Source organism: Macaca nemestrina, chromosome 19 (assembly GCF_043159975.1).
Source record: "Macaca nemestrina isolate mMacNem1 chromosome 19, mMacNem.hap1, whole genome shotgun sequence".
In the NCBI taxonomy this organism is placed as follows: domain Eukaryota; kingdom Metazoa; phylum Chordata; class Mammalia; order Primates; family Cercopithecidae; genus Macaca; species Macaca nemestrina.
In genome coordinates, this window is record NC_092143.1 from 60,103,229 (window position 1) to 60,119,716 (window position 16,488).

A 16,488-nucleotide genomic window follows, 5' to 3' on the forward strand; every position below is an offset into this window, starting at 1 on the left:
AGCCCTTTTGGTATATGAGGGAATGTTGTCAACCATTTATATTTCTGGAAGAATGTTCCACTTGGAATTCCTGGCTTCTGCTTTGTACATCCTTTTTGTTTGTAAATCATTAGCCCAATTTTGGGTTATTATGCATTGTATAGAATTAATTTCAAGTTTTTTTCTTTTTTTCTTTAAAGTTCATATGAGAGATCCTAATAATCAACTTCACGTAATTAAAAATTTGAAGATAGCAGTAAGCAACATTGTCACCCAGCCACCTCAGCCTGGAGCCATCCGGAAGCTTTTGAATGATGTTGTTTCTGGCAGTCAACCTGCAGAAGGATTAGTAGCTAATGTGATTACAGCAGGAGATTATGACCTTAACATCAGTGGTATGTAACAAAGTTGATTGTTATTTTTTGAGTGAAATTTCCTTTTGTTAGAAAAAGCGATTCTGTGACTTGGGAGATCATCAACATATATTTAAGAGCTTAGTAAGTGCTAGAGGCTGAGAATACAATGTTGAAAACAGTCCTAGGAACTTTGCCTATGTATTTTATTCCAGAACCTAAAGTAGTATCTAGAACATATGCATAATAAATGTTTGTTGAATGAAAGAACTAACAGTAAATTAAAAAAATTCTTCTGTGACATAAGTAATACTATAATTAAATAAAGAGCATTAAGTTTATTGTATTTTTATCTTGCTTGGTGTTAAGTGGAGGAAATGTTTATAAAATATGTGTAAATATGTAATGTTTTGTGAGTATGTCTTTAACTTGAATGGTAAATATTTTCATAACAAGATTGGTAGGTAAAATCATATATATACACACATGTATTTTATTTGTTTAATTAAATGTTTATAGAGATTGGGGGGGGGGTCTCATTATGTTCCCCAGGCCGGTCTTGAACTGCTGACCTCAAGTGATCCTCCTGCTTAGCTTCCCAAGTGCTGGGATTACAGGTGTGAGCCACTGTTCCCAGCCTGAAATTATATATTAATATGTGAAGTGAGTTAGTAGTATTTGGTTTAACTGTTTTCCAATATTAAAAAGTCTTAATTGACATGGGGTAGATATTTTAGAGGGAAAATACTCAAAGTACATCATCAAATTGGCATATTTCAGCAGTCTAATAAAATAATCTTTTTAGGCCAGGATAATTTATAATCTAATACTTTAATACTTCCTAATATCATATTTAAAGATTTTCCTAAGCAGTCAGGTGTGGTGGCTTATGCCTGTAATCCCAGCACTTTGGGAGGCCAAGGCAGGCGGATCACTTGAGGTTGGGAGTTCAAGACCAGCCTGGCCAACATGGTGAAACCCTGTCTCTACTAAAAATACAAAAATTAGCTGGGTGTGGTGGTAGGTGCCTGTAATCCCAGCTACTCAGGAGGCCAAGGCAGGAGAATCACTTGAACCCAGGAGGCAGAGGTTGCAGTGAGCCAAGATAGCACCATGGCACTCCAGCCTGGGCAATAGAGCGAGACTCTGCTTTTTTAAAAAAAAAAAAAAAACTTTTTCCTAAACATATGCGCAGAATTTGAAATGGACATATTTTAAGTCACCAAGTTAGTTGTTTTCCCTTGTATAGTTAAAAATATTTGTAGAATTATTTTGTTAAATGTTCTGTATTTTTTTCTTCTTTCTTTGCCTTTAGTTTTAATTCCAGCAAGATAAGTCAACTTGATAATTTTAAGTTGAGAATATTATGGTTATCTTTACCAGTCAAAAAAATCTGAATTTCAGGATATAGTATATAGTTGGACAGGTCCTACCATATGTTTTCAATATGAAGCAAAAATCTGGGTATTTCTTGGAAAAAAGAATATAATTTGAACTGTTATTTTTCTCTCATCAGTGTTGTAGTGTGAAGGGCAATGAATCAAATGCCAGAGTGTCCGAGTTTTTATACTACCATAGTCATTAGTTAGTTAGATAACTTGAATAAGTCACTTAGTGTTTCCTTTTATTTTTATTTTTAGTATGTTTTGAGACAGGGTCTCACTCTGTTGCCCAGGCTGGAGTGCAGTGGTGCTATCACAGTTCACTGTAGCCTTGACCTCCCTGGGCTCAGGTGATCCTCTCACCTCAGCCTACCAACTATGCCAGGCTAACATGTTTTTTTAAAAGAGACAAAGTCTCTCTCTCACACAGGCTGGAGTATAGTGGTGTAATCATTGTTCATTGCAGCCTTGAACTCCTGGACTTATGCAATCTTTTCACCTCTGCCTCCCAAGTAACTAGGACTCCAGCTGTACACCACCATGCTTGGCTACTTTTAAATTTTTTTTGTAGAGACGGGGTCTCGCTATGTTCAAATGATCCTCTCACCTTGGCCTCTCAAAGTGTTGGGATTACAGGCATGAACCACCATGCCCAGACAAGTCACTTAGTGTTTCTGAGACTTTGTTTCCATCTCTGAAAACGGGAGTTTGGCTGGATTCTTTTTTTTCTTTTTTTGAGACAGCGTCTCACTCTATCGCCCAGGCTGGAGTATGGTGGCGTGATCTCGGCTCACTGAAACCTCCACCTCCCAGATTCAAGCGATTCTCCTGCCTCAGCCTCCCAAGTAGTTGGGATTACAGGTGCCCACCACCACGCCTGGCTAATTTTTTGTATTTTTAGACGTGATGGGGTTTCACCATGTTGGTCAGGCTGGTTTCAAACTCCTGACCTCAAGTGATCCACTTGCCTAAGCCTCCTGAAGTGCTGGGATTACAGGCATGAGCCACCACTCCTGGCCTGGCTGGATTCTTTCTTAAGGCCTACCCTAGAGCTTTATATGTGATTCTGTTTTGCAGGATCTTAACAATTTTATTAGCCTTGCAACAAATATTTATTGATTTCTGCTGTATGCTTTGTATTGAGATACAGAGATGAACAAGACATGCTTGAAAGTTTATAATCTGGTAGGGAGACAAACATGTTAGCCAGTAATTATAGTATGGTCTAATTTATCATATATTAATATCACAATGCATTGTAATAGAGCTGTGGCATATCTGGTATGCCAAAAGTGCTGAAGGGGCACAGAGAGGGGTTACCTATCATATTTAAAAAACAAAAGTATCTTTTTCTCTTATATTTATTTTTATTTATTTATTTATTTATTATTTATTTATTTATTTTTTCTTATTTTTAAGAGACAGAGTCTTACTCTATCACTCTGTCTAAGGCTGGTATGCAGTGGTATGATCACAGCCCACTGTAACCTTGAACTCTTGAGCTCAAGGGGTCATCCCATCTCAGCCTCCTGAGTAGCTGGGACTATAGGTGTGTACTATGCTCGGCTAATTAAATTTGTTTTTTTTTTTTTTTTTGTAGAGGCAAGGTCTTGCTGTGTTTATTAGCAGGCTGGTCTTGAACTACTGGCCTCAAGCGATCCTCCTACCTTGGCCTCCCAAAGTGCTGGAATTACAGCTGTGAGCCACTGTGCCTGGCCTATATATTTTTAATTTAATTTAATTTTAATTTTATTTTCTGAGTCGGAGTCTCTATTGCCCCGGCTGGAGTGTAGTGGCATGATCTTGGCTCACTGCAATCTCTTCCTCCTGGGTTCACACGATTCTTCTGCCTCAGCCTCCTGAGTTTCTGGGACTACAGGTGTGCACTACCACACCTGCCTAAGTTTTGTGTTTTTAATAGAGAAGGGGTTTCACCATATTGGCCACGTTGGTCTAAAACTCCTGACCTCAAGTGATCTGCCTGCTTCAGCCTCCCAGAGTGCTGGGATTACAGGCATGAGTGACCGGGTCCACTCATTCGCTATGTTGCCTAGGCTGGTCTCAAACTCCTGGCCTCAAGTAATCCTCCCACCTCTCAAAGTGCTGAGATGACAGGAATGAGCTCAGGTGCTGACCAAAAGTATCTTTTTCTTTCTTTTTTTTTTTTTTTTGAGACAGAGTTTCGCTCTTGTTGCCCAGGCTAGAGTGCAATGGCGTGATCTCAGCTCACAGCAACCTCCGCCTCCCAGGTTCAAGCAATTCTCCTGCCTCAGCCTCCCAAGTAGCTGGGATTACAGGCATGCACCACCACACCCAGCTAATTTTGTATTTTTAGTAGAGATGAGGTTTCTCCATGTTGAAGCTGGTCTCGAACTCCTGACCTCAGGTGATCTGCCTGCCTCAGCCTCCCAAAGTGCTGGGATTACAGGCGTGAGCCACCACGCCTGGCCAAAAGTATCTTTTTCATACTGCAAATATTTTGCTAACCTCCAAAGCCCATATACCTGTTACTTTTAAAAAATTCATCAAGGCCAGGCACAGTCGCTCAGGCCTGTAATCCCAGCACTTTGGGAAGTGGAGGTGGGAGGATCACTTGAGGTCAGGAGTTCAAGATCAGCCTGGACAACATATTGAGACCCCATCTGGACAAAAATTTTTTTAAAAAAATTAGCTGGTGGCGAGGCATGGTGGCTCACACCTATAATCCCAGCACTTTGGAAGGCTGAGGCAGGTGGATCACTTGGAGTCAGGAGATCAAGACCAGCCGGGCCAACACAGTGAAACCCTGTCCCTACTAAAAATACAAAAATTAGCCAGCAGTGGGCACCTGTGGCTCCAGCTACTTGGAAGGCTGAGGCAGGAGAATCACTTGAACCTGGGAGGCAGAGGTTGCAGTCAGCCGAGATCACATCACTGCACTCCCTCCTGGGCAACAGAGTGAGACTCCGTCTCAAAAAAAAAAAAAAAAAAAAAAAATTAGCCGGGTGTGGTGGTGTATACCTGTAGTCCCAGCCACTCAGGAGGCTGAGGTGGGAAGATCACTTGAGCCTGGGAGGTCAGGGCTGCAAAAACAGTGATTTTGCGACTGCACTCCAACCTGAGTGACAGAGCAAGACCCTGCCTCAAAAGAAAAATAAATTTATCAAAATGATATGTGTTCGTAGACATAATGATAAAAAGACTTCAAGGAAAAAACAGCAGTGATCTGTACCTTGCCCCACCAATTTCTGTAGTCTTTTCCTCGGGTATTGATTATGTGCTTCTAAGTAATATTTTTATATGGCTGTCTATGGCGTAATAAGTTTTAGATTTAAATAAATTTTATTTATTGACTTCTCATTATCACTGATAAGGGTTTGGCTTAATTACTCCTCATCCTTTTCCCTCCATCTCATAGTTTTTGGTTAATATTCACTGCTAATAATATGACTAAATGTCGTTGACTTCTTCACTGCTTAGCCAGTTATTGGGCTTTCTAATACAGTATTTTGTGTTTTCAGGAGTTAGTAATTGTCTTTTTCAAAACATCTTGCTGCCAGGTGCAGTGGCTCACACCTGTAATCCCAGCACTTTGGGAGGCCGAGGTAGGTGGATCACCTGAGGTCAGGAGTTCGAGACCAGCCTGGCTAAAATGGAGAAACCCTGTTTCTACTAAAAAATACAAAAAAAAATTAGCTGGGTGTGGTGGAACCCAGGAGGTGGAGGTTGCAGTAAGCTGAGATCGCGCCATTGCGCTCTAGCTTTGACAACAAGAGCGAAACTCAGTCTCCAAAAAAAAAAAAACACCACACACACAAAAAAACACAAAACATCTTGCTCAGTTCTTTGTGTCTGTTGCTAGTCTCTCAGACTTCTTCAATTGGATTTTCTTTTTTTTTTTTTTTTTTTTTGAGACGGAGTCTTGCTGTGTCTCCCAGGCTGGAGTGCAGTGGCGTGATCTCGGCTCACTGCAAGCTCTGCCTCCCGGGTTCATGCCATTCTCCCGCCTCAGCCTCCCGAGTAGCTGAGACTACAGGCGCCCGCCACCACGCCCGGCTAGTTTTTTGTATTTTTAGTAGAGATGGGGTTTCACCGTGTTAGCCAGGATAGTCTCCATCTCCTGACCTCGTGATCCACCCGCCTCGGCCTCCCAAAGTGCTGGGATTACAGGCTTGAGCCACCGCGCCCGGCCTTCAATTGGATTTTCTACTTGTGAGATTAATTTGTCAAATAACCCATTTATCAGGAGCTCCTTCAAGAAATCTCTCTTGTTACTACATACATTTTCATTAAGGATGATATCATTCCTATGTAGTAAAAATTGGTCCTTAGGGGACAAAAAAGTCTTAGCTATTATAATGGCTCTCCAAAGGGTCTCCATGCATAAATAGATACACGATACAATTGTGGTGTTATTTAAAAAAATACTTTGGTCAGGGGAAAGGATTGATTAGGGAGAAGCTCTAAAACATAGAGAATATGATGAAATAAAATTTGGGAAATGGTGTTCAATTTTATGTTGGACTGTTTGCTGTCCAAGGCCCACTCCACAGCTGTCATCCTGAGGATTTCCTTCCCTTCACTTCTCTGTAGTATTTCATTTATATATATTTTTTGTATATTTCCTTAATCTGGTGAAGGACATCTCTAGTAGCTTCCTGAGAATGGGTGCTTGGAAAATAAAATTTTTGAGGAATGAATGTTGGAAAGTTTTCTTATTTTATATAGTTGATCGATGGTTTGACTGTGTACATTGTTATAAATCATTTTCCTCAGAATTGATCCACTTTCTTTTAGCTTCAAGCATTGCTCTTAAAAAAGCTAGAAGCCATTATATGTATTACCCCCAACCCTCCAGCTTTTAGAAGTTTTTGAAGGTCTTTATCCCTGCTATTTTGAAATTTCATGTTGGGGGTTATAACTCCTTTTTCACTTATTTTACTGGACAGCTTCTTTTGACAGTCTGGTCATGCACTTTTTAGTCCTTAGAGACTGTCTTGTTTTTCTTAAATTTCTCCCCTATTGTTTTCTCTGTTCTTTCTGAAACTACTGTTAGTTGGATGTAGAACTTCCTGAGTTGGTCCTCTAATGTTGTTACCTTTTTTTCTAAAATTGTCTATCTCTGTCTTTTTGTTTTATTTTTCTGGGTATGAATATCCTTGACTTTATCTTCTGACTCTTCTATTGAAGTTTTAATGTTTGATGTCTTTTTGTGGTTTTTTTGGAGCTATTTTCTTCTCTAGATTTTTCTTTATTATGCCATCCTATTCAGGTTTTATGTTATAGTATCTTAACTCTGAAGATAGTAATAAATTGTTGTTGGCTGTTTGTTTTTAAGTTTTCTTCTATCCTGTGCCTTTTTTTTTTCATTCATATTATTTTTATCTGTTTTGATTTTTTCGTTTTGGACACTTACCTCAAATGTTTGGTAAAAACCATGCATTATTTTCTATTTCAAATTGAGACATTAAAACCCTGACTGAGTATAAGAAAACTTACCAGTTAGTAGACTTCTTTATTGGGTGGTAAGGCTAAGAATAGGTTTAAGTGTTGCCCAATTTTTATGGCTTACAGTTTTTTTCCTTTGAGGCCATTTAGTTTATCCAGAGAAGGATTCTCAAATCTGCCTCTGGCTATCTGTGTCCTGGGCCTTTTTTTTCTTTTGAATTGGTTTGGCAGATCGTTTATAGGAACAATGTAGTTATGATTTGATTGTAGGAGATTGTTTTATCTAATTATATTACTTGCATTCTCAGGTCCCTGCCAGCATCTCCTCATATGGGAGGATTTATTGCTATTTGCATTTAAAAGCAGGTGGAGGCAATTACTGTAGCTTATTAACTCTTCAGGCAGATTTTATTTTATTTTTTGAGACTGAGTTTCCCCCTTGTTGCCCAGTCTGGAGTGCAGTGGTGTGATCTTGGCTCACTGCAGCCTCCACATCCTGGGTTCTCCTGCTTCAGGCAGATTAAAAAAAAAAAATATTATTATTATTATTATTTGTATTTTCAGTAGAGACAGGGTTTCACGATGTTGGCCAGGCTGGTCTTGAACTTCTGGACTCAAGTGATCCACCTGCCTTGGCCTCCCAAAGTGCTGGGATTACAGGTGTGAGCCACCACTCCCGGCCATTTTTTTTTTTTTTTTTTTTTTTGGTGGGGAGGGATGGAGTCTTGCTCTTTTGCCCAGGCTGGAATGCACTGGCGCGATCTTGGCTCACTGCAACCTCTGCCTCTTAGTTCAAGTAGTTCTCCCTGCCTTAGCCTCCCAAATAGCTGGGATTACAGGCGCCCACCACGACACCCAGCTAATTTTTATATAACTATTTTTTGAGACGGAGTCTTGCTCTTATTGCCCAGGCTGGAGTGCAATGGCGTGACCTCGGCTCACTGCAACCTCCATCTCCCGGGTTCAAGCAATTCTCCTGCCTCAGCCTCCGAGTAGCTGGCATTATAGGCACCCGCCGCCATGCCTGGCTAATTTTTTGTATTTTTAGTAGAGATAAAGTTTCACCATGTTGGCCAGGCTGGTCTCAAACTCCTGACATCAGGTGATCCACCCATCTCAGTCTCCTAAAGTGCTGGGATTATAGGCATGAGCCACTACACCTGGCTAATTTTTGTATTTTTTAATAGAGGCAGGATTTTGCCATGTTGGCCAGGCTTGTCTTGAACTCCTGACCTCAGGTGATCCACCCACCTCAGCCTCTCAAACTGCTGGGATTACAGGCATGAGCTACCACACCTGGCCTTATTATTTTTAAAACTAGAGGCGGGGTCTCACTATGTTACCAAGACTGGTCTCCAACTCCTGGGCTCAAGTAGGATAAACTACACACCAGAAGAACAGTTGTTTTTTTTTTTTTTTTAGCTCCTTTCCCTTTTACTGTAAGGGACCTCCTTTCAACTTTATTTTTATGTTGGCCATAAAGACTGAGAATGATATATGATGAAGTACTAAGTTAATTTTAGTAAAATTTCATTATAACAGAATAATACTCTTTGGAGATCATAGAAAAGTGGTTTTATCCATTTTAATAAGGTACTAATTCTTACATATTCAGATGTATGCTTCTAATTTTCACCATTAATGTGAGTCAGCATACTTTTCATTCATTCTGTTAAAGAAATAGATGTTAGATATTTACCTCATAAACTTAACAATGCTGTGTTTTCTTCAGATCGGTCATTGAAAGCTACTGTTCCTTGGTACAGTAATTGGAATGACACATTGCTGGAGTTGAAAGTCTTTGTTATATACAGGGATTTCTTGTGATGGTCTCAGTTTTCTAGATTTTTCTCGCTTACTTCGTATCTATTGTCTTTTTTTCCCACTTAGGTACTATTTTGTATTTGTCCCAATTGACATGTCTAATTTTTCTAAAATGAGGAAAGTTTAATGATGCTTTTTCAACTTTTATCTATTTTATCATCCATTATCCTGTTTACTCTTACATGTTTATCTATTAAATCCAAGCATTGTCTTTGAATGGTATATTTTGGGCTGCATCTTATTTTAAAAGGAAGGAAGACCATATTACCTTTCCTTACCAAAACAGTACACTCTGCGTGTGGTTTTTTTTGTTTTTTTTTTTTGAGGCAGGGTCTCATTGTGTCACCCAGGCTGGAGTGCAGTGGCTCCATCTTGGCTCACTGCAACCTTTGCCTCCTGGGCTCAAACGATCCTCCTACCTCAGCCTCCCGAGTAGCAGGGACTACAGGTGTGGGCGACCATGCCCGGTTAATTTTGCATTTTTTGTAGAGATGAGGTTTTCTCATGTTGCCCAGGCTGGTCTCGAACTCCTGGGCTCAAGTGATCTGCCTGCCTCGGCCTCCCAAAGTACTGGGATTATAGGCGTGAGCCACTGAACATGGCCAGAAAACTTTAGTAGGAAAACATGGTTGCTATTTCAATTCTGGACAAAGAACATGTAGAGATGGAAAGGGGTATGAGGAAAATAGTGATTTTTATCCCAAGATAAGTGCAAGAACATTTTTTCTTCTTTGTTCGTTTTGAGCCAAGGTCTAGCTCTGTCGCCCAAGTTGGAGTGCAGTGGCGCCATCTCAGCTCACTGCAGTTTTGACCTCCTGGGTTCAAGCGATCTTCCCACCTTAGCCTCTCGAGTAGCCAGCACTACAGCCTGATATCCCACTCCCGAGTAATTTCTGTACTTTTTGTAGAGACGGGGTTTACTGTGTTTCCCAGGCTGATCTCTGACTCCTGGGCTCCAGTGATCCCTCCGCCTCAGCCTCCCAAAGTGCTAGGATTACAGGTGTGAGCCACTACACCCAGCCACAAGCTACCAGTTACTACTAGTATTTAGAAAGTTATTATTTCAATTTAAGAGTATGTCTGTATGTGTATGTATTTTGCTTTTTAATTTATTTTTCATTATGTGTACATTCACAGAGTTTCAAAGTCAAAACTATATAAAGCAAGATAGAGAGGAGGCTTGTCCTCTGTTCATGTCCCTTCTTTTTTTTTTCCCTCAAACACGTAGACCTATTTAAAACGCAATAAAAATCTAATTACAGTTAACTCTTTTAGTACTTTTATGATGAACTTTAAGAAATAAATGACAGTTTGGGGTTTCATTCTTCTTTTGTCTTAAAGAGGCAGAAGCACTCATGTAATATAGTTTTCAAAAGATCTTTTGCGTAATTAGGGGGAACAATTGATAAATTTGATTTTATTCAGTTTTCAGGCAATAAGAAAGCGCCATAAACATTTTGAATTTCCCCTTCATTTCTTCCTCTAAATATATATGTAATTGGATAATTTCATCCTGAGAGTAAAACCCAGATACAAGAAAATCAAAGAGTAATGAATGAAATATTTAATCAGATTCCCTTTTCCAGAAGGTGAAATGAGAAAGCTACATTATACATTGCAGAAGGCTCCAAGGCTGACAATGTGGATTAGAGGCTTTTCTGACTGAATCAAATCTCAAAGATACGTTTTTTTTTTTTTTTTTTTTTTTGAGACGGAGTCTCGCTCTGTCATCCAGGCTAGAGTAATGCAGTGGTGCGATCTCCGCTCACTGCAGCCTCCATCTCCCGAGTTCAAGCCACTCTCTTGCCTCAGCCTCCCGAGTAGCTGGGATTACAGGCATGCATCACCCCACCCACTCAGATTATTTTGTATTTTTAGTAGAGACAGGGTTTCTCCATGTTGGTCAGGCTGGTCTCAAACTCCCCACCTCAGGTAATCCGCCCGCCTCAGCCTCCCAAAGTGTTGGGATTGCAGGCGTGAGCCACCGCGCCTGGCCTAAAGATCTCTTTATTCTACAGGACTTGGTAGATCCCTCTCCTTTCTTATCTCTCTCCTTTCTTTTCTCTCTTGTATAGATAATTAAATGTAGTAGATTTATTCTATTACTTCTCTTTGAAACTATAAGGAAATATAGGTATGGCTGTTCATATTTTCCTTTTCTTGCACAAAAATGCATACTTTTCTGCTGTCGCTTTTTTCACTTAATATATCTGGAAGAGCACTTCGTTGTAATATGTAGAGATTTCTCCCCGTTCTTTTACAGCTGCTAATGTATCTTTTTAATGGATGGGCCATAATTTATTTACACCTCAAGAGAATGCTGGGACTCAAGATGTGCACCACCACGCCCAGCTAATTTTTTTTTTGAGACAGAGTTTCGCTCTAACATGTTGGTTTCACCATGTTGGCCAGGCTGGTCTCAAACTCTTGACCTCAAGTGATCCGCCTGCCTTGACCTCCCAAAGTGCTGGGACTACAGGCATGAGCCACCGTACCCAACCTCCAAAGTGTTAGGATTACCGGTGTGAAGCATCATGCCCTGCCTATTTCCTGTTTTATAACAATGAACATGAAATCGTGATAGTAGTTGCTCTCCTAATCAGACTATATGTAATATATGGGTCATTCTCATGAGGCATTGGCTGGAGTTAAAATTTCTGTGTATTTGGAACCAGGTTAGAATGCTATTTGGTTAAGATGAATGACTTTTTCTTCAGCCCTTCCATTTGTTTAATATAGTATTATAATGTAAGCAGAAAGAATATATTTGCTGTTTTCAGTGGTTAAGATGAAAGCAAAAGGAATATAAAGTTTGATAATCAGCATAAATCAGCATAGGAATGGAGTCCTTTTAGTAAAACTGTGATGTAGATAATCTGCTTAAAACCTAATGAAACCACTAAGTTTTACATAAGTTCAAATAAAAAGAATAGTTGTGATACAAAATACTTGATGTGGAACAAGAGAGTTGACTTTTTAAGAATCACATTATATACGTTTATACAAACAGTGAAAATACACTTCTTGTATTTGATTATAAGGTAAGTGTACTTTGAAATTTCATTCAGAGGCTTTGTTAGTGTCATATTCAAGTAATCAAATTACAAAGTAAGATTTATCAACCATACCACCATTTACATTTTGAGCTAGATACTTCTTTATTGTGGGGACTGTCTTGTCTTGTCTTGTGAGATGTTTGCATTATACCTGACCTCTTTGATGCCAGTAGCATAACCCACCTACCCCAGAACCGATAACGAAAAATATCTTGAGAAGTTGCCAGATGTTTCCTAGGGGTCAAAATCATGCTCAGTTGAGAACCTCTATGCTAAGTGTTATTTCTGAAAAGGATCTACTTATGGCAGTGTGATTAGTGGCAGGGTCACAGAACTTGAGTTCTAAAGAAATAATCTCTTTACTCATGTAGGTAATATTTAGAGCATTAATAGGTAAGTAGGTTGTGGGAACACTAGGTTTGGGAATAATTCAATTTTATTTTTGCAAATATATATATACTCATGAATATATGAATATATTCTCGTGTGAATATATTCTTGTGAATGGCTTAAAAGGTATGTGTACATATGTACTCAGTTTATTATTATTATTAGTATTATTATTTTGAGATGGAGTCTCGTTCTGTCACCCAGGCTGGAGTGCAGTGGTGTGATTTTGACTCACTGCAACCCCCACCTCCCGGGTTCAAACAATTTTACTGCCTCAGCCTCCTGAGTACCTGGGATTACAGTCACGTGCCACCACGCTCAGCTAATTTTTGTATTTTTAGTAGAGACACAAGGTTTTGCCATGTTGACCAGGCTGGTCTCGAACTCCTGACCTCAGGTGATCCACCCACCTTGGCCTCCCGAAGTGCTGGGATTACAGGCGTGAGCCACCGTGCCAGACCCTATACACAGTTTATATGTACACACATGTACATCTGAAAGCACAGGTGAAAAATGCTTGTTTACTGTTAGAAATTATTTTTTTACACCTTTTAGGAATATGGACTTGAAATTTTGTCTGTTGTAAACTGATTCTGTTGAAGAATTTTAACTGTTTTGTATATTGTTAATTTTAGCCACTACTCCATGGTTTGAGTCTTACAGAGAAACCTTTCTTCAGTCGATGCCAGCATCGGATCATGAATTTCTGAACCACTATTTAGCATGTATCCTTTGACATTTATGTTCTCCTAAAATCAAATGTTTGGAAATTATTAATCTCAGAAATAGTTAATGAAGGGAAAATTGTTGAAGATATAGAGAATAAATTATTTTTTATTGATTGACGATGCATGGAGTCTTTGTTATTTTGTTAAATGGCCTCCTAGATATAGGACTGCTGTAACAATTTTTTAACCAATTTAGTTTTTGGTTGTAAAATAAGACTACAGAGGGCTTGCTTATTTTTCTTTAGCCCCCTAGCTTGAATATTTCATGCTTAATAAGTTTTTTAGCTATTTGAGAAAGAAAATGTAAACAATGTTAACTGCTTTCACTGATTGCTTCAGAATTGACTGCTTATCCTAAGACTCATGAAAAATAATTTTGGATATTTTTAGTAATTTTTTAATGGGTATTCTTTTTTGATGATTGTGGCTTAGTTTTCTTAATGCGGTTATTGACGAAAGTTAAGAGGTAGGATGAAATTTGTAACTGCAGTGAGATAGAATGGAGAGAAGCAAGATGCAGCAGAATTCATTCTGCTGAAGCCGTACAGTTGTCCATTTTTATTTTTATGAGTTTCCTTATTATGTATATAAAGGCCTAAAAAACTGTCAACAAAAACATCTGTTAGAATTATCTGGAGTATTGAATTATTTGGAGGGTTGGAGAAATTATTTTGCGCTTGCAGTGAAAACCTATGAAATTGGATTACCTGAGAAAATATCGCTGGGAGCGGTGGCTCATGCCTAAAATCCGAGCACTTTGGGAGGCCGAGGTGGGCTGATTACCTTAGGTCAGGAGTTCAAGACCAGCCTGGCCAACATGGTGAAACCCTGTCTTTACTAAAAATACAAAAAATTAGCTGGGTGCAGTGGCTCGCACCTGTAATCCCAGCTACTCTGGATGCTGAGGCAGGAGAATCGCTTGAACCTGGGAGGCGGAGGTTGTGGTGAGTCGAGATCGTGCCACTAGCACTGCAGCCTGGGCTACAGAGCGAGACTTTGTCTCAAAAAAAAAAAAAAAAACTCCTTAAAGTTTATCTCTATAGGACAATATTTATCATTGAGTAATAAGCGATAATTACCTTAATAATATGGTTTACAAGGTATGTTGGTAGCGTCATCTAGTGAAGCTGAACCTGTGGAACAGTTTTCAAAGTTGTCACAAGAACAGCATCGAATTCAGCACAACAGTGATTATTCCTACCCCAAGTGGTTTATACCAAATACACTTAAATATTATGTACTTTTACATGATGTAAGTGCAGGAAATGAACAAAGGTAAGTTTTTTTTTTAATTAAAGATTTTTTCCAGTTAAATGATTTTACATTAATTTGGAGATAGCTTGTTTATGTTTTGGATTTATTTTTGATACAAGAATGTAAAAGTTTAATGTGAATTTTATTAATAAAGCATTTAACTTTGTTTTATCCTGGCATTATATTCAACAGCCAGGTTTTTTTTATGTTAGGTTTCTTTTTTTTTTTTTTTTTTTTTTTTTTTCTGAGACAGGGTCTTGCCCTATCACCCAGGCTGGAGTGTAGTGGCATGATCTCGGCTCACTGCAACCTCCGCCTCCCGGGTTCAAGCAATTCTCCTGCCTCAGCCTCCTGAGTAGCTGGAATTACAGGCGCCCACCACCACGCGGAGCTAATTTTTGTATTTTCAGTACAGATGGGGTTTCACTATGTTGTCTAGGCTAGTCTTGAACTCTTGACCTCAGGTGATCCGCCCACCTCAGCCTCCCAAAGTGCTGGGATTACAGGCGTGAGCCACTGCGCCTGGCCCCCCCTACCTTTTTTTTTTTTATAGGGTTTCACTCTGTCACCTGTGCTGGAGTACGGTGGCACGATCTTGACTCACTGCAGCCTCTGTGCTTCCTGAGTTCCAGCAATTCTCCTGCCTCAGCCTCCCGGGTAGCTGGGATTACAGGCACATGCCACCATGGCTGGCTGATTTTTGAATTTTTAGTAGAGATGTTGTTTCACCATGTAGGCCAGGCTGCTCTGGAACTCCTGACTTCAGGTGATCTGCCCGCCTTGGCCTCCCAAAGTGGAAGGATTACAGGGATGAGCCACCGCACCTGGCCTTATGTTAGATTTCATATGCTTACCCACACTTTCTTTTTAATGTATAATTCTTACAGTCTGTACAGAAACACTTGTCATTTCACAACTGTAGATCTTAGCTGTTATTTCTGGTTTTATATAAAATTATTTATCTTTCTTTGTTCTTTTCTGCTTCCCAGTTTTCCACTTTTCACTTCCTGACTTGCTTATAGGCACTTTTTCACAGTCCACTTTCTTGTGACTTCATATTTACAGCCTTGATATTTTTCATAGTCTTAGAAATATTCAAATATTTTAAAATGTTTCCTTTAATATTCATTATTTGTTGTTTGCAGTAGTCCTTTTGTATTCGGGATATGTGAATAGATTGTCTTTAAAAATAAAATAAATTCTTGAAAAATAAGGTAAACACAGTAATTTTACTTGTATGGCTTTGGAGCTTATTTTGGCTTTTGGTTCAAGGTGTGGAGCAGATTAATGTTTTGTCTGAAACTATTCTGATGCCTTAGTGCCACTGAGGAAATGTAGTGTAATAATTATTACCTGCCCTTGTTCTGAGCATGGACCACCATCTTTTTATTAAATTTTCCTCTGTAGAGCCAAATAATTACTCTGAAGATTTCTAATCTTTAGGATATTTTGAAATGTCTGTAACATGTTGGATAAGGTGTACTACTATATTAATAGAAAAAATTTGAAATGACTATTAGAATTAGTTTATGTCAGTTGAATTTGGAGTGTGTCTTCCATATTGAACGGTTGTAACTAGGATATTTGAGGTAATTCAAGTATCAGATGAATGGTTCTTAGATTTAGCAGTATCATTAGTAATGTAAGCAGGAGTTTGCTTTATTGTCCTTGAGTGTGTGTACACACACACACATCTGTATTTATACAAATTTTCTATGACTATTTTACTTATCCAGCCATAATTTTTTAGTGCTAGGCTTGTTGCTTACATAGTATTAGTATTTGCATTTGAATGTGCTTTAAAGTTTTCCAGGTTTTTTTTTTTTTTTTTTCATGTTTTTCCTCCTTTTTTTTTTTGAAATGGGAGTCTCACTTTGTTGCCTAGGCTAGAGTGCAGTGCCTGGGCTCAAGCAGTCTTCCCACCTCAGCCTCTTGGGCAGCTGGGACCACAGGTGTGTGCCACCATTCCTGGTTAATTTTATTTTTGGTAGAGATGGGGTTTCCCTGTGTTGCCTAGGATGGTCTCTAACTCCTGACTTGAAGTGATCTTCCCACCTTGGCCTTCCAGAGTGCTGGGATTATGGGCGTGAGCCAG

The 16,488-nt window shown here is 39.2% G+C and overlaps 1 protein-coding gene across 6 annotated transcripts in view; it reads left to right on the forward strand.

The window, feature by feature from the left end:
• Nucleotides 1-16,488, forward strand: part of LOC105498224 (trafficking protein particle complex subunit 8) — a 116,611-nt gene that overhangs the window by 12,729 nt on the left and 87,394 nt on the right. For 5 of the 6 annotated variants that reach the window (XM_071085496.1, XM_071085498.1, XM_071085497.1 and 2 more), the window contains exons 2-4: nucleotides 180-374; nucleotides 13,047-13,136; nucleotides 14,240-14,414. In XM_071085496.1, the coding sequence (XP_070941597.1) occupies nucleotides 180-374; nucleotides 13,047-13,136; nucleotides 14,240-14,414 (460 nt within the window). Of the gene's footprint in view, nucleotides 1-179; nucleotides 375-13,046; nucleotides 13,137-14,239; nucleotides 14,415-16,488 lie in introns of those variants that run through there. The other variant, XM_071085501.1, reaches the window with a different exon arrangement.